Source organism: Podarcis melisellensis (assembly GCF_964234715.1).
Source record: "Podarcis melisellensis genome assembly, chromosome: 11".
NCBI classification, from domain to species: Eukaryota; Metazoa; Chordata; class Lepidosauria; order Squamata; family Lacertidae; genus Podarcis; species Podarcis melisellensis.
This window is the reverse complement of record NC_138543.1, coordinates 50,231,761-50,252,746: the sequence shown is the minus strand read 5'-3', so window position 1 is coordinate 50,252,746 and position 20,986 is coordinate 50,231,761. Positions and strand designations below refer to the sequence as shown.

The 20,986-nt window shown below is 40.7% G+C and overlaps 1 protein-coding gene across 15 annotated transcripts in view; it reads right to left on the bottom strand.

The window, feature by feature from the left end:
* The window catches only part of TCF4 (transcription factor 4), a 335,303-nt gene that overhangs the window by 161,754 nt on the left and 152,563 nt on the right, over window positions 1-20,986 (bottom strand). For all 15 annotated transcript variants that reach the window (XR_014172702.1, XM_081929733.1, XM_081929732.1 and 12 more), the window contains one exon: window positions 5,345-5,409. Coding sequence is in view for 14 of the 15 variants with exons in the window: in XM_081929733.1 (XP_081785859.1) it covers window positions 5,345-5,409 (65 nt within the window). In the remaining variant the exon portion in view is untranslated. The remainder of the gene's footprint in view (window positions 1-5,344; window positions 5,410-20,986) is intronic.

Here is a 20,986-nt window from a genome sequence, read left to right as displayed (position 1 = left end):
ATTCCTATATTGCAGGGGGTTGGACTAGATGACCCTCAGGGTCCCTTCCAACTCTACGATTCTGTGATTCTACAAGCAGTTATTGCTTGACTGTTGGTGATGCGTTCTGAACAAAATTGAAGGCAAAACACTGAGAAAGCTCAGTGGTGGTACACAATGGAAGGAAAAGGTGTACTACTTGACCCCTGCTGTTGAGTGGTGACTAAGAGCGAGAGGCACTGATATGCATACTGCCAAGGTCACTGCATGAGTGCAAGATGCCTGTGAAGTAGCTTGCAGTGACCAGCACAAACCATTGATGTAATCAGCTTATGTCATCCCTGCTCATCCAGTGCCACCTGCTACTATCAACACAAACCATGGAGTGATGAGCTTGTCCATGTACCACAAATAAGGGAACATCTCATGTTGCTTAAAGCATGGTGCTTCCTAGTTTGTATGCCATGGGGAAAAGAGGTGCAATAGATATTGATGTCGTGGTTACTCAGCAAGAAGAGAGTTTATTTGCTTGCAATGGTTTTAGTGACTCACACACAAGTAGAAAAAGAGAACATAAGAAGCTGGTTTTTGTTTTGGGATTTTTATTTTGTTTTGTTTTTTTGCTGTAAGCATCTGGTAATATTTGTTTGGGCACTCAGATCTACAAATAAAGGGTCAGGCTTCTTAGCTCTAATAAGAGTAATTTCCATTCACCTTTCAGGTCCTGTGGAATTTTTCCATTTATAAGCCTCCTTTAATCTCTGCTTGGACATTTTGCAACAAATCGAAGATGGCAGGCAGCCTCCCGCTCTGCAAAAATAGTTATTTCTTTACTATATTTTGCTATAATGAAGTTTTGCTGTATTTTAGTAACAGGATGTTAAAATAAATATATTGATAGTTCCTGCACGGTCCATGAACTTTCTGCTTCCCCTAAACATTTCACCTGGTAGACAGGTTGTCAATGAATGGTTCAAAAATATTAAATAATTTATGGCAGACTCCTACACATGGAGGGACGTGGCTTTAGGGTTACAACATTAGTAGCTTTCCTCCAGAAGATTGATGATAAAAACTATTCATTGGCTAACAGTAAATATTTGATTACTGTATATTTTCTAAGCATAATTCAAAGCTCCAGTGGTAACCATTAAGGCCATATATGGTTCACAAGAACTTGCCCGCATATTGAGGTCATCTTCTGAGGTCCTTCTCTAGACAGCCCCACCTTCAGAGGTTTGGTGGATGGTGCCCCAAGAAAGGGCCTTTTCAGTTCTGGTGAACGACCAAGTAACATCCTCCCTGGGCATAAAGGTCTAAATAAACAAAGAGTTAGGGAATTTGCTATCATATGATGGTGGATGGCACAAATACCTTTGAGAGGGGATTATACATTCATGGAGGACAGATGGAGCATCAGTCACAGTAGCGAAATGAAACCCCCATTTCAGGAGTGGAGCACTTGAGGGACGAACAATGGGATAATGGCTTCATGCCCTGCCTCTGGTCCTGTGGCAGGCAGTTGACTGTATATTTGGCATGTTTATATTTTATTATCAGGTGGACTTTCTTTTCATTGGTGATTATAAGCTACTTTGTAGAGGAAGTGTCTCAAACAAGGGGTATATAATAATAAATAAAATAAATACGGATGGAAACAAGATTCCTTTTGCCTGGTCCAGCAGGACTCATCTTATGTTCTTAAAGTATGTAACATCTCTTGCTTCTTATAGTTCAAAAATAAACATTATTTTATTGATGTGTAGAACTGCATAACCACATTTTGAATAAAGTTTTATAGGCCTTTTGCAACCCGCTAAAAATACATCAGCACTTGGATCTGGCCCTAGTCACCCTGAGCTAACCACTTTCAAGCATGAGTGAAAGAACTTTATTTATTTATGAACTTATACTCTGCTTTTCAAAGCAAAACGTAAAAATAAAAAAGCCTTCAGAAAGCTTCTTACAATATTCAGCTAGCAGTAAATACAAAAAACAAAACAAAAAACAGTTGAATATTGCAAACAATACAATAATGTAAATTCATTTTATTTTATTTTTTTACAAAACCCCAATGAATTCTTATCAGCGAAAAGGCTTGTCTTTCCTGGAAGGTATGTAGAAACAAAACAAGTGTCCAGCATACGACAAAAAGTACAGATCGCTGTTGCCTATCTAATTTCAAGGGGAAGCAGATTCCAAAATGCAAGAGACACTATGCAAAAGGCTTGAGTCTTAACAGTCACAGGGCAAGTCTCCAGCTTATGTGGAACCCCAAAGGCCCCCCAGTTGATCATTATCACTGGGGCTGGGATTTAGGGGCTAAGGTGATCCCTCAGAAACCCTGATCCCAAGTTATTTAGTGCTTCGTATGGTAACATCAAAACCTTGAACTTTCAATTCCTATGTTGTTTTTTTCTGCCCATCTTCTTTGTTGAGATCAGTCATTTACCTCCATGACCGTTGACCGAGCTTGGCCTTGCTATTTTACTTGGCTAAGAGCTTGTTTTCTGTGTTTCATAGCAGGTAATCACTATTCTTGGATTATTGTTCTTCACCCACCTCCCCTGGCTTTTTTCCAGGAATGTTTGAATCTGTGTTCCTTTCAAATGTAAATTGGCATTGTCAAAAAATGTCCAGCCACTTCCTTATTTTGAGGACAATCAGAACTAAGTAGGTGCACTCAAGCATCTGTTTCAAGGATTAGGGTTGCCTGCAACTGGACTTTACACAACTGTACACAAGAACGTTAAGAAACAGTACCATCGTGGAAAAGTTATGAATAACAAGGCTGTTAGATATGGACATCATCTGTTTCCTCCGATTTATAGAGCAATTTCTTAAGATGAAGACAGAATTAGTCAGCTGAGTATTTATTTCTTACAACAGAAGAAGTTGGGTATTGGTCTGTGAGAAATGACAGGACTTTCAGTGGTCAGCTAAAAAGTTATTATAATGGAGGGGGGCAAATAAAAAAGGGTTGGTGAGCAGAGATGGATGAAGATTGGGAAATGCTAATTTTCCATTTCCATTGCAGGGGGGGAGCCAAGAGCTATGGGGTGATTAAAGGAGATGGCAGAGACAGAGGGTGGGGAGGGTAAAATGGGGAGAAAAAACAATGCTTTATTCAAACTCACAAGGCAACGATAAGGAAACAAGGCAGCAAATTTGAGACAAACCTACTTTCTATAGGTAGGTGTATTTCATTCACAGGATGACTTACTTTTGCTGAGCATTATGCGTAGGCATTTATTGTTAGACAGATTTGCAACAGCATCATGTATCTGGACACAAAGAAACTGTAACACAGCTAAATAAACATGCAGGATCAGTGACGGTACTGATGGTGGCACTACAGCAAACTCTAACCTATAATGAGCATGGAATAATTTTAAATAAGTAAAGTATTCGCCAGAGCCTTGAAATGAATCGAAGGACTCTTATAGGAATAGTCAGGAGGTTGAATGTGAAAAATGCACCCAGCGCAGCTTTCTTTCTACTTTTTTTGCTTGAAACAAAAGGAAAAGCTATTTTCTTTTTCCACGAAGTATCTAAAGTCTCAGGCAGCTTGAATGACAATTTCACAGCTTAAGGGGACTTTGCTCTAACTAAAGTCGGCAGGGAAATCTTGTTGCTTATAATAAGGAACCAGTATAAATTATTATTAGCTACAGAAACACACACAAAGCTGTCCAAAATCACATAAGACTACTTCCCCAGCCAACAAAGAGGGCCCCTCTGAAAATTGCAGTTTGTTCCACCACCACCTGCAAAAAAGGAAGCATGTGGTCAACCTCCTCCTCTCTCACTTAGAACAACCTCTGCCTTGACCCTCAGAAACCAGATACACAGGAACAGGCCTTCCACAGGAATTGAAAGCTTTACACTAGAGACACAGCACTAAGCTGTTCATTGCCTAAGCTATCTGCTCCTAGCACTTGCAGCTGCATTCCAAAGATGTTTCCGTTGCCCTGGAATGGCTGTAAATTTACTTTTCTGTGGAATTCCTCCCAGAAAAAAGTGGGGTGAATTGCACTTGATAACAAATGCAGCCCTTAAGTTCTTGTCCCAGCAACTCTCATGTCTCATTTCCACAAATCTCTGGCTACAGATCTGGAAAGAACTGATGGCTTATCTGAGTAGGCTGGAAAGTCCAAACTTGAAAAAGCTAACAGATGCAAGAAGGCAATGGAATGCCAGCTCTAAGGATACACTAATACTAAGTGTGTGTACTTTCCAAGGCAAGATCCTATTTAATTACTTGAATTGTTTATATTTTTCTATGCTTAATTAAACAGAGTAGCAACCCGCAGCCTCAAAATCCCACATTGTTCCCCCCATATCGCTAAGGGACTTGACCATATTAAAAGGATAAAAAGGGTGAGGGAACACATACTCCCTTCAACAAGAGAAACAGCATACGTATTTTGGCTAGCTGAGTTAAAACTCTGTAAAGTTTGGATATTAAAAAGAGAGTATTAATCCCTCTCTGTAGTTTTCAAAATTGAGCAACTACTGCTCCAGAAAGAAAGAAAGAAAGAAAGAAAGAAAGAAAGAAAGAAAGAAAGAAAGAAAGAAAGAAAGAAAGCAAAGGTTCGGAGAGAGAGAAATGAATGGTAAAATTATATTGCAGCATCTTTTTTTATCACTTGGCTTGAAAGGAGCTTAAACGTTTGGCTATTGATAGCAATTTTAGACTAAGGCGCTCTCTGGAGAGTCAGAAGTATGCAAATGTGGAGTGTTCAGAGGCACAAACACACACATGCTATACCTTTGTATTACATTGGCATTTTATTATTTAATTAAACTACTCTTATTTTTCTAGCTCGCGCATGCTTCCCTTGAGACGGTTTTGCTGTTAGCCTGCTGGCCTTGACTTCCAGCCAAAAACAATTCAGAAACAAAAAGGGACAACAAATCATATTTTCTCAGACATTTTTATCCTTCAATACAACCCTGTTTTCACACAACATCATACAGACTCTATGAAAACTGTAATTTATTGCAATAGCCATCCAAAGCAAGGGTTTTACACATCCTCCGTGGGTGCTCTCCCTTTACAATTCCTTAAGTTGTGCCATTAGTCAGGAATTGTCATGTTGAAGACGGTACGGAAGGAGGTTGATCAATACTCTACCAACATGATACGAGGATACTAATTGAAATCCACAGACAATAATCAGAAGGAACTGGAAAAATATCTTAACATCTACATTTTCAAACACAAATTAAATTTTGTTAAAGACCCCTTTGCAAACCATCTGGCGTCCTCAGAAAGCAAGACTGAGACTGCATAATCCACAAAAATCATGTTTGGGATAAATCGTAAGACCGTACATTTTCCCGTATCATGGCTGGCTCTTACCTGGTGGCAACCCTGTAGGTTTGAGTCTCGCCCATATGATGAATAGGAGCCCCTTTCTGATTTACCTGTTTTTTAAAAAACAACAACAGAGAAAGTAGTGTTAGCTGACATATGCATTTCTATGAATAATATACTGCATAATTATTTTATCTATATAGCAGACTATTTATTGGGTTGCACTGTCTATCCCTTTTCTTCAGGTTCAACTTCTATAATCCTGGACTAGAACACAATCACTGCATATTATGCATTTTCATTTCCGAGCTACAATCCACCCTCCATAGAAAATACTCCATTTGCCCAAACTTGAAGTCTTATTACATGGGGAAGAGTTCCTACTCATTAAAAGCCTTCATCACAGAGTTCAGTTTGGGGGCTACTTCACATTCCATTGCATGGGACACGGGGTTGGGGCGGGGCATAGACTGGTGGTGTGGGCAAAAGAGTAAGCTTTACAGGGCTATAGCAAAGATACAATTGGGAAGGAAGCTTCATGATTGCTTTAAACTCAAAAGCAAAAATAAATAAATAAGGGCAGTCCATCATGGACTGCTCATAGTCTTATCTAGTTTGGCCTCTGGTGCCCTTCATAACGACATAACTAGATAGGCCTACTGACACACTGTTCTTGCACAACTGCCATTCATTTTCACAGGACTAGTGAAAAAGAAGTTCTTGGGGGACTATGTTGTAAGTCACCTTCAAGATTTGGTATGATAAATGCCCTGTTCTCATTCCAAATGTCACTCATGTTTCCTAAAGCCCTGAAACAGGATCAGCAACCTCTCTCAAGAAGCAAACAACTCTCCTTTCCTCTTCCTTTTCACCCCATCCCTAAAACCTGAGTAAATTTATTTTTACGTACACAGCAGGAAGGTTACCGTGTCATGACCTGACCATAATAATTCTCACTGATTACACTGCAGTCACCAGTGAGGTCAGAGGTAATCAATCAGAAGCTCTCCAGATGGTGAATTTAGCAAAGAAACCTTTCAGAAGTCTGATTCTTCTCACTCTTTCTCAGTGTAATTCCCTAGCGAATGACCTGAGCTCGGCAGTTACACTCAGGAAAGAAAAATTTGGATCAAAAAATGTCACTTCCTACCAGCGTTTCAGCTGCCTCAGAACTGCAAAGGATTTGAATAGAGTGCTGGGTTTCTGTGCCAACTCTAAGTACCTAATTTGATTCCCTTATATGCTCCTTTGATTTCCTTTAGAACACTAACTGCACATGACATAGTCAAAAATAGTTCTTGTTACTTCAGTAAGAAAAGAGTTTCCAAATGTAAAGGTGAACATTAAAAAACCCAAGGGGGGTAGGGGGTGTGGGATTTGACTGGTGAAAAACATGAAACCCTAATAGCCCTGTTCCACGAGGGAAACAAAGAACAATATGGGTGCTGATATCAAAGAGATGGCATGAAAACCACCCAAGTGATTAAGACTCCTATAGCGAGGAAGTTATAGATTAAGATAAAGTGGGCAGGGGGCTTATCTGCAATTATGGGGATCATACAAGATCACCAGAGATAAGATTAAATGGCTTAGTACAGCAAGAACCACATATAAAACAATGTGATTGGATATCAACTACATTTGATTCATGTACGATTTACCAATGGGTGGTCAACAATAATGACACTTGGGTGTACAGATCTAATGTAATGCAGAGTTCAGGTTGTTTTCCCAATCAAGCATATAATAAATCGCAATAACTGACTATACGTAGTACAGTACATTACCCCTGCAAATGAATCATTTAATTACTATCACTATCAAAGACATGTCCTTTGCACAAGTGCCTGTGGTTTAAAGAATTTTATTTGAGAATGTAATACGCATTCTGAATTTCACAGACTCATAACCAATGAAAAAGAAAATGCTTACTTTTTTGCACTGAAAATATTGAATAAAGTACATTAAGAATCTGCTACTTCATTTCCCAGAGACAGTGTTGAATGCATGTCAAAAAACCTAGTCTTCACTTAATTAAATACATGTAAGGCACTATTTAATATTTGCTGAATATGGCTAGGCTTCAATAAAAACAGTGCCTAAGTTATGTGACTTTATGGTATAAAATAAAGTCACACTGACAAATTGTGGTTGTGCTTATTCTACAAGCTCTTAAAATGGCATCTGCAGATGTTACATGCTCATATGAAATTATTTGTATTCAGTTACCCTGTTTAGAAATACAGGGCACACTCGTGGGAGGGGGGGCTCTTGTATTGGAAAGGAATAGGAATTACATGAACACGCAACTGTGCTCCCATTTAGTCTGCCACTTTCAATGGAGCATTTACAGCAGAATATCTCCATAGACTGAACTCATTATACGGCCAGAAAAAGTAAGATCTTGTAACCTGTTCTTGAATCATCTGTGCCTTGGCAGAAAACAGAACCAACACTACAGAATGAATTTGTCTACAGACCAAGAAAGCAATATTCCTTAAACTGAGTTTATGACTTAAGTCAGTACCATGTGCAATTAATACAAAGGATAGTAGTAATATAGCAGTAGCCATGACCAATTCAAATACTGAGTTAACAAGACACAAAACAGGGAGCAAGGTGGACAGGAGTCTTTGAAAGGAATAGGTGCAGTGTAGCTTTTACTCAGCATTGCACCTGTAAGGAGAACTTCATTACTAGGTGAATCTACTAGGTGAACTGAAGCAATAAAATTTAACGCTGGGGTGAGGGCCAGAGGAATAAAGCCAGCAATCGCAACCTTATTGTACAAAGAGCCCAGCAAACATTTCTATTTGCTGCATGTGAATACCTGTCCGCCTCCTTACTATCAGATCAGTCACAGGCTGCCTTGTTTTAATTTCAGTTGTTAAAAAATATTTATCCAGATACAAAAATAAACGCACTGCAAATTACAAGTTGTCAGGGTTAAAAATCTACTTCTATTTGTGTGGGGGAGGATAAGAGAACAGCACAGACATGAATCATTCTCAGTAATTTGAGTGTTTCCATGACATCAATGGGCACTCGTCCAGGACTCTGTCGAAGTCTGTGAGGTACCAAAGAGACATAGCAACCAGCAGGAGATTGACTTTTTTTTTTAGGATTATGCTCCTTGTAAAGATTTCATCTGTAGCATCCACTTTTACCACCAAATAGATAGCTTTGGAGATCATGAGTGAACACATTTCATTCTAATAGTGTATGCCTTTAACTTTCATTGCATCTTTATTTTTGCTCTCAAATCCAACCAGATTCCTCCCAGTTAAGAACAAAATAATCAAAATTTACAAGAAACCCTTTGGAGATGAGTGTGTGCTTGGGTATCTGTGTGTTTCTGTGTTTGTATATATTCACTATCAATTGTCATTATGGAACGAACAGACTTTTTTTTTTGTAAATGACATTTCGTTTTGTGGAAGGGGAAAAAATCATTTGTAAAAAAAAAACCTGTCCATTTAAAATTAGCTGCACTCTTTTATGTTGATTTTCTGCTTAAAATTCACTGGCACATTTGTTTCAGATAATAAAATTTGAAAGAGTGTTGATAATATGCTAGAGTAGGCTCTTTAAGTAACTATTTGTGTGCATGGTTTTTTTTTTTGGTTTTTTTAAAGAAAGATCACCCAGAATTTCTATGCTTACTTTACAATATTGCAACATTCTCAGGTGCTGCTGAAACCCAGCAATCCAGGATGTCTATTTCTTAACTGGGGTGGTACAAACAATTGTTTATTTTTAAATGGATTGGGGAGGGATCTGTTTTAAAAAGAAAGAGTCTACAGCAATGTAGAAACTCGACGCATTCACTGCGGAATTTTCGACTCAACCCTCCTGTACTAGAATGCGGCAGTCGCTGCGGATATTTTTTGGCACAAAGACAATGGTGGAAGTGCCAAGCCCCATGGCTACAACTACTCAAAAGAGGCATAAGGGTAGCATTAATCGCTCAAGTCTTTTACTGCACGGACTACTGCTGTCCATCTTTTTTTAATTAAAAAAAATATCTAATGTACTCGTTAATATATATATATTTGTATGAACTGGGGAGGGTAGAGTATTGAAATTTCAGCCAATAACAAATCTTGTCAAATATCTGATTAATTTGTTTTTTTCCCTTCCCTTTGACCAAAGAAGACCAATACCATGTCAATTGCTAACACAAAAGATCTATTTTTACATGATGAAACCAGGGTTTCGAACGAGAGGCTGACTCGCAGCAACAACACATATATTTTGCAAGTAGTGGTCTTCAGGGTAGGAAATATATTATCAATAATACTAATGCCTTTTAAAATAAATAAATACACTCCAGTCAAAATACATATAAAGAGAAGCAGGCTTTGAACTGCCAAGGCTCTTCTCCAAGGCATAATCCACACCCGTGCACCCAATAAACACCCGAAAAATAAAAAGGAAGGCTCTCTAAAATGAACTCAATTGACTGCTTACTATGCATTTGCAAGCATTTGAGATGTACTGTAATAAAGAGCAAGAGAGTCAGAGAAAAAGAGAAGCAGTATAGGATTTCCAATCAGTCAATGAAGAAGCCAGTTGCCTCTCCATGGTGTGCTTTGAAAAATTAATCGAATTAAGTAGAAAATTTAAGCAACTTGCAAAGAATAAATGCAAGTCATCTAACTCTCACACATAACATTTTTCTTTTGCTCTGAAAGATAGGGCACCTTGTTTTTACTCTGCCATGGAAAATAATGAGGCACAGGGCAACTCCTTTCTGTCCGCTGAGGGAACTGGAGGAGCAGCTATTGTTGTGAGGGATTTTGCTTCAGTGTTCATGTTGATCTTGCATCTTAAAATTCTCAGAGACTTGGGCTCAAGCTGCAGAATCCAGATACAATTGCAAATGATCCCAGATGTAGAGTTTTCAGCTACAGTTTGGCTTTAGATGAAACCATGATGGTCAACGAACTTCTGATGTGCTTGGATTGCGAACTTCTCAGCTGGGGGACTGCTTCTGTCTGGGCCCAAGCTCCTATTTTTACTGCAAGACATTGCCTTTCCCCACTGAGTTCCACTATAAATAAAAATCACCAGGAACTGAAAAATGAAAATCCATTGAAGTAGAACAGAGAAGTGGGGGAGGTTTTTCCCCCTTTCCTTTTTTCTTTTTTGCTTAACTTCAGCGTCTCTCATAGACTTGAGTAGCTATGGTGGTGTACATGGGCGGCTCGTGCTTGGAAAGTGAGACAATCTTGTCCTGGCTGGCAATCCCCCTTTTTAAAAAGCAACTACCAATTACAGGGTTCCAATTAAAATAAGTGTGTAGATATGCAGCTGGCTACATGATGGTCCAAGTGCCTTTAAAAAATCGCTTAGCTGAATTATTTCCATACTTTTTTCTATCGCACATCATATAGACAAAAAAGGTATATACTCCCCCCCCCCCCCGCCCTTTAGTACATATTGCACTTTGGGGGTTTTTCCACATCAATCAGTCAGCACAATATTGCATGAGCAGGCTCGCCCTCTCTTAGTGCCCACCCCCGCAATTGCAGAAACCTCCCAGAAATGCTCTAAAGGACCCTCCAGAGAGGATTATTAAATGTTCAACTCTAAAAACATATTCACCAGCATGTAGTGTGGTAGGTATTGCTCACATCTCAAGGGAGGCTAACTGTCCTTTTGGACCACACAGCAATAATAGAGTAGTTGCCCAAAGCTTGGTAGTTTACTGATACCAAATGCAGCTGGCTGTCAAAAGAAATCCAGCACTGCAGAGAGCCACAGGAATTGTTTGATACAGAACTTAATTTCAGTCCAACGCTGGCTTGATTCAGACATCACCAAAGTCTGATTTCCAAACCATGGTTTTAAGAAATACGAATCTGCAGCAGATTCACATGGTGCCCCTCTGCTCTTGCATGAAGATTCCCTACTCTGTTTCCTTGTTTGTTCTAACCAAAGCTCATCACTACATCTCAATCAGCACACTCTGTTAGCCAGTGGTGGCTCACAGAGGAGGTGGAGGCAGTGAGATGCAGTGTTGAGCTCACTGGGACGCAAGCAGACCAGCCACCTGCAGCCTAGAACTCCTCCATCCTTCCTGCTTCCCTCCACAACATCCCCACAACACCACTGGGAGATTCTCTGTGCCTCCACTACCCTGCTGAGGAACCACCGCTATTAGCAGTAACCAGGACTTGTCTGAAAACCATGATCTGAAGTGGGATTTGGTTGCCTCTAACCATAGTTTACCCAATCCAGGCATCAGAGTGAATTATGGTTCATATTAAATACAAACTGAATGATGGAAACAGCACGCAAGAAGCTCCCAAATCTATGGTGCACTCATGATCTCCAATCCATTGTTTAGAGCAGGCATAGGCAAACTCAGCCCTCCAGATGTTTTGAGACTACAATTCCCATCATCCCTAACCACTGGTCCTGTTAGCTAGGGATGATAGGAGTTGTAGTCCCAACACATCTGGAGGGCCGAGTTTGCCTATGGCTGGTTTAGAGATTAGGCTTTGTGACATCTGAATTGAACAATTGTATTAAGCATCCCAAGTCAACAGGATATTAGAATAACTTTAGAGGCGCTACAAGAATTGCAGGTGCTTCAGAGATATTGGGGGGGGGGAAACACACTGAAGAATGCTGGTGTTTTCACAAAGTGAAAGACTTCAGTATATACAGTGACATGCAATAAAGATTGATTGTTTCTAAAGAGACATTGCAGTGCCAGTGCAACGTGCTATTACAACAGAAGATAGTACAGTTTTACAGAGCCACCATAAGACAAAGGAAATGAAAGCCTTAAAGCTGCACTTAACAGAAGGATGCTTCCAGGTGGGCAGTTTTTCAGGTGTCAAGCTGATTCAATGCACCTCACACCACGTGCAGGACTGTGCCAATTCCTGTGTTGACCCTATTCGTTTAAAGAAGGGGTGGCTATTGTGTGGCCCTCCAGATGTCTCTTAACTCCAAGTCCTATGAACCCCAGCCAACATGGCCAACAGTCAGGGACAATGGGCACTGCAGTTCAGCATCTGGAGGGCATCCAGGTTTAAACAGAGGCATTGCAAAATTGGCATGTGTGGAATAAGTGAAAACTGTCCAAGAACATGCCATTGATTGGAGACTTATCCCCCGAGATGCTTTTGCCCCAGTTTCCACTTGGGTATTTTAGCATGCACACAAAACAGCCTTCAAAACAGATAGTACCTGGAGAAATCCTGAAGTTAAACCCAACCCAGAACACTGTTGACCTAAGTGCATGTAACACAGTACTTGCTCATTATTTTGGTAGCTGGTTAATCCAAATAATTGCTTCTCAACAGTCTACCCAGTTGTGGTTTATTCCTGCATAATCGATAGTCACTGTGTAATCGATAGTCATTGTGCTGCCACCGCTGCTGTTTTAAGATCAAATTGATACTGCAACATTAGCAAAGTTGCTAGTTTGCAAGTGGGAAGTGCTGTTTCACATTTTAATGAACATTTAAGGAAGGAAGGAAGGAAGGAAGGAAGGAAGGAAGGAAGGAAGGAAGGAAGGAAGGAAGGAGAGAGAGAGAGAGAGAGAGAGAGAGAAAGAAAGAAATTGAAGAAATGAAAAAGGGCAACTTTAGTCACACAGAAGAAGCCCAGCTGAAGACTCAACCAGTAGAGTTCTGATAGTGGAGAAATAAAAGCAAATATACTGTGTTTTGCTGTGTATAAGACGCCCCATGTATAAGACAACCCCCCCTTTTTAAACCCAAAATTAAGAAATTAAGTTGCTTAGCTTTTTTTGGGGGGGGGGGGGAGGTCACTTCCGCCAATCGCTTACCCGCCTGCCCACCACTGCCAATTGCTTGCCAGAGCCACTGCCGATCGCACATCTTGCCGCACTGGTACTGGATGGAGTTGACCTCTCTTTAGGCTGAGGTTTACATCTCGGGATGGGGTGTTCTCCTTGACTCACCTATCTGTGGCAGTAGCAATGGCTAGCAATGTCTTTAATCAGTTTAATCACATATATCATCTGCAACAGCAGACCTCGCCTCACTTACTAATGGTGTGGACAAGAGACAGGACCTTTTCCACTGTGGCCCCTTATCTGTGGAACTCTCTGTCTTGAGAGCCTTGGGGGGGGGGCTTCTTCCCTGTTTTCTTTTCTTAAAAGTCTTTAATCTATTCTGCCTTTGAACAAAATGGTAAGATGGACTTTAAATTGCTACCGCTCAATGTCTGATTTATTTATTTACAAAAAAGGTGATACTATTAACTTGCTTTTCCGAAGAGTTTTATGCTGTTGTTTCAGTCTTAATGTATTAAAGGTAAAGGTAAAGGCACCCCTGCCCGTACGGGCCAGTCTTGACAGACTCTGGGGTTGTGCGCCCATCTCACTTAAGAGGCCAGGGGCCAGCGCTGTCCGGAGACACTTCCGGGTCACGTGGCCAGCGTGACAAAGCTGCATCTGGCGAGCCAGAGCTGCACACAGAAACGCCGTTTACCTTCCCGCTGGTAAGCGGTCCCTATTTATCTACTTGCACCCGGAGGTGCTTTCGAACTGCTAGGTTGGCAGGCGCTGGGACCGAGCAGCGGGAGCGCACCCCGCCGCAGGGATTCGAACCGCCGACCTTTCGATCGGCAAGTCCTAGGCGCTGAGGCTTTAACCCACAGCGCCACCTGCGTCCCTGTCTTAATGTATTAGATAATATTTATTTTAAAAACTTTTATGAACTGCTTAATATTTTAAAACCCCCAAGTGGTCTACAGTCTAAAAACAAACGTTGAAACTGAAATACAACTTAAAACCAGCAAAACAGCAGTATAAAAACACACGAAAGCATATGGAGCAGAAATTCAGAAGACTCAAACATGTAAAACAGGATCCAGTCTTTTGGGTCAATGAAAGTCTGAGCAAATCGGTGTCACTTAAAAATGATTTAATATGAATATAAGCCACCTTGGAAAAACTTTGTGCTCTGAAATGTGGCACAGAATTTTTACAAAAAAAATTAATTACTTCCTGGACACTATTTCCCCACATCTAATACAATGATAACAGTAAGACACCCCCACCTAAAAACACCCCCCTCTCTTAGCCAGTTTATAATCTTAATATCTGATACTAATGCATAAGGACTACATAATGCAATGTATAGAATTTTTCATGCCTTTTTTTAAAGTTAGTACCAACAAATATTTGTCCAGCATTGACAAATCAGGTTTCCTAATGGATCCACAACCTCAACGCTTACAGAGCATACATATATTGTTTGTGTCACAAAGAACACTAGGGAGTCACAGCCTTAAATTGTGCTTGAACAATACTACCATTTTTTAAAAGAAAATGGTAAGTAAATAGTTCTGAATATCCTGGACTTGAAATAGTGATGTGTTCAATAGATGCAGGAACTGAAAACAATACAAATATAATATGGTCCTTCAATTAAGGCTTAACAAAACAAATATGCTACTATTCGGTAGCCTTTAAAGCAAGTCTATTTCTTGGGTTAAAAAATATTTTACCACCATGATTCATCTCTAAATTTGTCTGCTTTTTCTAGGCAAAATAAACTCAATAAACAAGAGGATTTCACTCATGTAGCACTCTATACCTCAGTCCCAATGTCTGGGAGCAGAGAGTTCCTGATTATCCACTACAGTACAGCTTATTTTACATCTGAAATACAAATGTATTTTCACCAGTCATCTAAATCTCAGGATTTGAAAGCTTGGGGGGGGGGGATATTCAGGAAAATTTGTTGTTTTTTAGTTGTGTCTGACCCTTCGTGATCCCCTGGACCAGAGCATGCCAGGCACGCCTGTCTTCCACAGCCTCCTGCAGTTTGGTCCGACTCATGTTGGTAGCTTCGAGAACACTGTCCAACCATAATTCAGGAAAATATGTATGTATTTTTTTGAAGTATGTATATACAGATTCCATAAGAAAAGATTGCAAAGTCCTTTACAAAAAGAAAATACATCAAATCCAAAAATATGATTCAATTTACTCAACACACTCATTCTGTGTCTACTAACATACCTGTATCTCAACCTATACCAACACTCATTTGCCCAAACTTACACCCATAAACACACGGTACCTTCTCAACAATTGCACACCCAAACAACCCCCTAAGTACATATGCAAAAGACCCCACTGCGGCATTGGCAGCCTAACAGCCTAATGAGATGCAGGCTGCCCACTAGCCCCAGTAAAAGTGAAAATATAATAAAATATGCCGTTCAGGCAAAAAAATACCCGTTCACAGTGGGTTCAGGCTCTCACCTTAGAATCAAATAAATATAGGATTTTAAAAAATCTATATCTAGGTCCTAAATACACTATTTAAAGCAGGAATACTGAGATCAATTTAAGCGCCATCCTTTATTTCACACCCGAAGCCCACCAAGTCTCAAAATATCACACAAAGCATGAGCCTATATTCCAAGGTCTCTTATATCTGACAGGTCCCTGGAAGTGACTAATCCAGTAGCATGACAATTAGGCAACGGAAAGGGAGCAAGGACTGTATTTCAGGGGTAAGAAGCAAATCCAGGAGAACCTGGAGTAGCCCCATTCCTCATAAGGCTTTCATGCACTGTTGATCTCATTTTTGTTATGGTTGAACATTGGTTACAAGAAGCTTCCTTTTATCTCAGTATTCTTAAGTTCAAATGCAGAAATAAGCACCTGCTCTTTCAAGCCTCTGGAAAGTCTGGATTAAAAGCAAAGCAACCCATCATTGGTTAAGGGCCAACAGGCCAAGAGGCCATTGCTCGATATTGCTGGTGCTTGATTAAGTATTTGGAAACTTTGGCTTTTCAGTCAACAAGGAAGCACAGCTATCTTAAAACAACTGAGTTACAGATTTCTGAAGTCTTGAAAGGAGCAGAATTGACGGAGTACAATAAGCACTGATAGCCACTTGCTTAGATGGTTTTAAAAAGAGTTAGGGAGATTCATGGCAGGTAGACACTGATGGACTGGTAACCATGACAGTGAAGCCAAATACAGAGCCAGTATACCTCTGAAGATATTGCAGATAAAGTAACTAGTAAAGATTGTGGTCTTCACAACCTCCTTGTGGGTTTCCTAGAGGAATCTGGCTGACCCCTGTAGGAAGGCAATTGCTGGATTAGAAGAATTACTGGTCTGATCCAGTAGACAATTCTTGGATTCTTATCCATCATGAATTCCATGCACATATACTTTAAATCACTACTGCTTCTTTGATCCAGTTTTTTGTTTGGTAAAACAAACCATGTGGGTCAGCAAATGGCTCAGAATATCTATTTTTAAACCATATCTTTAGGCTAGTGGATAAATCCACTGTTTGGATCATTATGAAGAGCAATTCCCATTCTGGCCAGAGGGCTGTCTTTTGTCCTAAAAGTAAACCAGGTTTTGTAATCTCAAATTTTCACACCATTATGCTGCTGCCTGAGGGCTTGGAGCGCTGCTGCCAGTCAGAATAGAAAATAGTGGGTCCGATGGACCAGCAGTCTGCTTCCAGATCCACACCACACATTGAAAGCACACACAGCACTGATTTAAAGCACATGGCTTCCTCCAAAGAATGATGGGAAGTGTACTTTGTTAAGGGCTTGTCATGGGGAAAACTACAGTACCCACAATTCTTTGGGGAATGTCATGTGATTTAAATGTGCACTGGATTCACTTTAAGTGTATGGGGTGAATTTGCAGTTTAAGTCAGCTTTATCTGTCCATATAATGAACGAAAGGACAACATGGTAAATGGGATGTATCGTATATAAGACTAAAGGATGCACACTGAGAGGGGCAAATCCCAGAATCTTGAAAGAGTTGGAAGAGTCATTTAGTCCAACCCTGTGTGTGTATCTGTCATTCTGCTGGTGCATCTCTGGTCCTATCATAATGGAAGTATAAGGATGGCCTGGTAAAAGGAGGCAGGATGGAGGTTTATAAAATTAGTTCAGTTAATTTTAGGCATGATGTAAAATTTGCCCCACTTACCTGTGCACTTGGTGCCAGTGTGATCCACTATTCCCAGTGCTACCAGTTGACATTTTTAATCCCACCCCCTTTACTTTCACCCACAGGTCTGCAGGCCAGAAGCACCCATCTCCCTCCAAGCACATGGCCAAACTCTAATTGCTGTGTGTGTCCTCATAAAGCCAGATCAGAGGGAGGGCAAAAAATGTTACCACCTGCCCTTGCTCTGGTGATTTGTGGGTAAAAACAACACCCTGAAGCACCAGGAAACTGTCTGCCCCAATAAGAGGTGACTTGGGAAAGCACTCTCTGTGTACACATGTAGGCAGCAAGCACTTCAAAAATGCATTATCGGCACTAAATGCATTATAACCATTTCAGTGGAATATGCTTTAGAGCATGGGTAGGCAAACTAAGGCCCGGGGGCCTGATCCGGCCCAATCGCCTTCTAAATCCGGCCCACAGACGGTCCGGGAATCGGAGTGTTTTTACATGAGTAGAATGTGCCCTTTTATTTAAAATGCATCTGTGGGTTATTTGTGGGGCATAGGAATTTGTTTATATTGTTTTTTTCCAAAATATAGTCCGCCCCCCCACAAGGTCTGAGGGACAGTGGACCGGCCCCCTGCTGAAAAAGTTTGCTGACCCCTGTTTTAGAAACACAAATAGTATGGGATGGGGATAAAGATGTAAAATTTTCAGAAATTTTGAAGACAGGGGGAGGGGGAGGGGGAGGGGAGACACAAATTTTTGGGGTTTTCTCCTCAGGTGTCAAGCAAACAAAGAGAGAGAGGAGAGGAGGAAAGCATCGATGAACGCCACATGAAATGTAATCAGACTCTTTTTCTAAGCTATCACAATCAATTTCTGTTTCTTTACATTGTCATCATATTTAACATGGATTTCTAAAAACCGAAGGCTTGCCCAGATTAAAACTAGCTCCTGAGCTTTTGCATGTCGGTTTATTTCCTGATTTGCTGTGATTATTTCCAAAGACAGACCAGCTTCACGTGCTGCAGAAGATAGAGCTATCTGAAGTAGGTAAGAGTAGGAAGAGGAGGCCTTGCCACCATGTTGCAGGAGGAATATGCTTGGCAGAATCCCAGACTGTATTCATTTGGTCAAATAGCTGAAGATGCTCTGTATTCTGAAACATTTGAGAGTAGCTTTCAAGCACCAAGCCCTAAGTGGGCTGCTTGCTTTATAACCATGTCAAATTCAGAAACAGTAATATAGACACTTTCATTTCTGCCTTTAAATCTTGGATCCAACAGATTTGCAGCTGCATGAATAGGATGGAAACAAAATTATATTGCTCTGTACTTTTTCCCAGTCCCAATCCTTTGTGGCCTAGTCAAGAGGACAGAAACAGATCTACCAACTAGGCCAACAAGCAGAAGGTCACAATCAAAGAAGGCACTGAATCTTTCCTTCTTCTCTTGTTGTCAATGGTAGCGAGCTCCAAGCAGAAATGCATCTTGCTCTTGCATTTGAGAGTTATACACTCAATGTACAACTGAGGACTTGTTTGCCGTCAGTGTACAGAAATTGTTGGCTTGCTGATCGGAAGCTTGGCGGTTCAAATCCGCATGACGGTGGTGAGATCCCATTGCTCTGTCCCAGCTCCTGCCAACCTAGCAGTTTGAAAGCACACCAGTGCAAGTAGATAAATAGGTAGCACTGTGGCAGGAAGGTAAATGGCATTTCCATGCGCTCTGGCTTCTGTCACAGTGTTCCGTTGTGCCAGAAGCAGTTTAGTGATACTGGCCACATGACCCGGAAAGCTGTCTGTGGACAAATGCCGGCTCCCTTGGCTTGAAGTGAGATGAGCACCACACCCCATAGTTGCCTTTGACTGGACTTAATTGTCCAGCAGTTCTTTACCTTTACCTACAGAAATCGTAATGGTCTGATACTGTACATAGTCTTGCATAAAGGTCTTCCTGATACACGGTTTTAGAAATTTGCGGGGGGGGGTACATATATACATAAGTTGTTGTTGTTATTGTTTAGTTGTTTAGTCATGTCCGACTCTTCGTGACCCCATGGACCAGAGCACGCCAGGCCCTCCTGTCTTCCACTGCCTCCCGCAGTTTGCTCAAAGTAAGTAAGTACCCTGTCTTAAATATTTGCTCATCATCCTAAAAGAAAACATGTCCTATTTTTTAAAAAAATCAATTTTTCCATTGGAAGAGGAGGCTTGGGGAGGGGAGTCCCCCTGCCAAATTATGCTGGCATTTTTCTTCAGGCCATCACATGGGAATGATGTCATGCGTACAGCACCTCCAAAAGGCATCTACATCTCATACCAAATGTATACTTGCCCCAGGAGTGGGGAGCAAGCTATCTTTCGGGGGAACTTGTTCACCATAACCAATCTTCTCATGGATAAACCTCTGATAGACAATTTGCCCCAAATAGCCCAGGCCTCTCCACAATGCAGTTGGAAAACCATTGCACTAGGTGCACCCAAGAGTGCACTGCGGGATTCAGAGAATATGCTGTAGGTACAGATATACTCTGCCTCCATGCTTCTGAATACCACTTGCCAGAAAGAAGCCACAGGAGGGGAGAGCGCTGCTGTGCCCAGGTCCTGTTTGCAGACTTCCCATGGGCATCTGGTGAGGACAGAGTTCTGGACTAGATGGGCTTCTAGCCTGACCCTGCTGGTCTATTCCTATGTTTTTACACACCACAAACTTGAAAGCAGTTTAAAAACAAAACGTCGAAGCAAAAGTGCCTTTATCAGATGTGCTTAGATATTATCACAGATCAATAGGCAAAGATTCATGGGGCTGTTTAGGTGTGTGTGTGTACAGGTCTATATGTACCTGTGCGCACACACATGCTAGGGAGGGAAGGAGGATTTTAAAAAGATGCAATACAATGATTGACCTTGATACTTTACATCCATATCTGAAAAGCAAATATAGAATGCTATGTCTTGCTTTTATTTTGCCTACACAGTTCATTTTAGTGCAATATATATTACTTTACCAATCCCAGCTAACTTTACCTCTCCTCCTTCAGAGCTGCCTTAATGGTAATTTTTTAAGTGCCCACAGTGACAAGCTATCACTAGGAAAATACACTAAGTTTGGAACATGTCTAAATCCTCATATATGCTAGCTGTGCTTCATCTATTTCAGCACTTTGTACTATTCACAGCACCCTGAAATCAAACTATATCCATTAAAGGAATTGTGATCGTATTAGGGTATCCAAATAATGAGAGTTTCACAGTGCTGTGTGGTTAGCTTTTGTAAGAAAATACTAAAAATAATTCAGCAATTTATACTTTAACCTTGTTGGCAAATGGACGTCTACTAATGATAATATAAGAAACCAATAATTCAGATAACATCAGTGCTTTTTTTGTAAAAAAAAATGTTTAGGGGTACTCTCATTTTCTTACTCATATTGAAATATTGCCCCTCAATCAGGCCAAACTTAAGATTCACAAAATGTTTAGGGGTGTGCCGTACCCCCTGCGTACCCCCAGGGGAAAAAGCACTGGATAACATAATTGGTAAACAAGGGAATAAGGTAATATTAGGAATTCCCCAAGTGAAAGACCAATGAAAAGTTTAAGAAATCCATCCAGAAGGATCAAATTAGCATTATCCAGCAGAGGGCATACATAACCTAATATGATAGTTACACTTGAGACCTGCTTTTTCCTCTTTTGCCACAGGTATGAAAATTGTTCTGAAAATACAGGGAAATTTGCCACTTCTTCC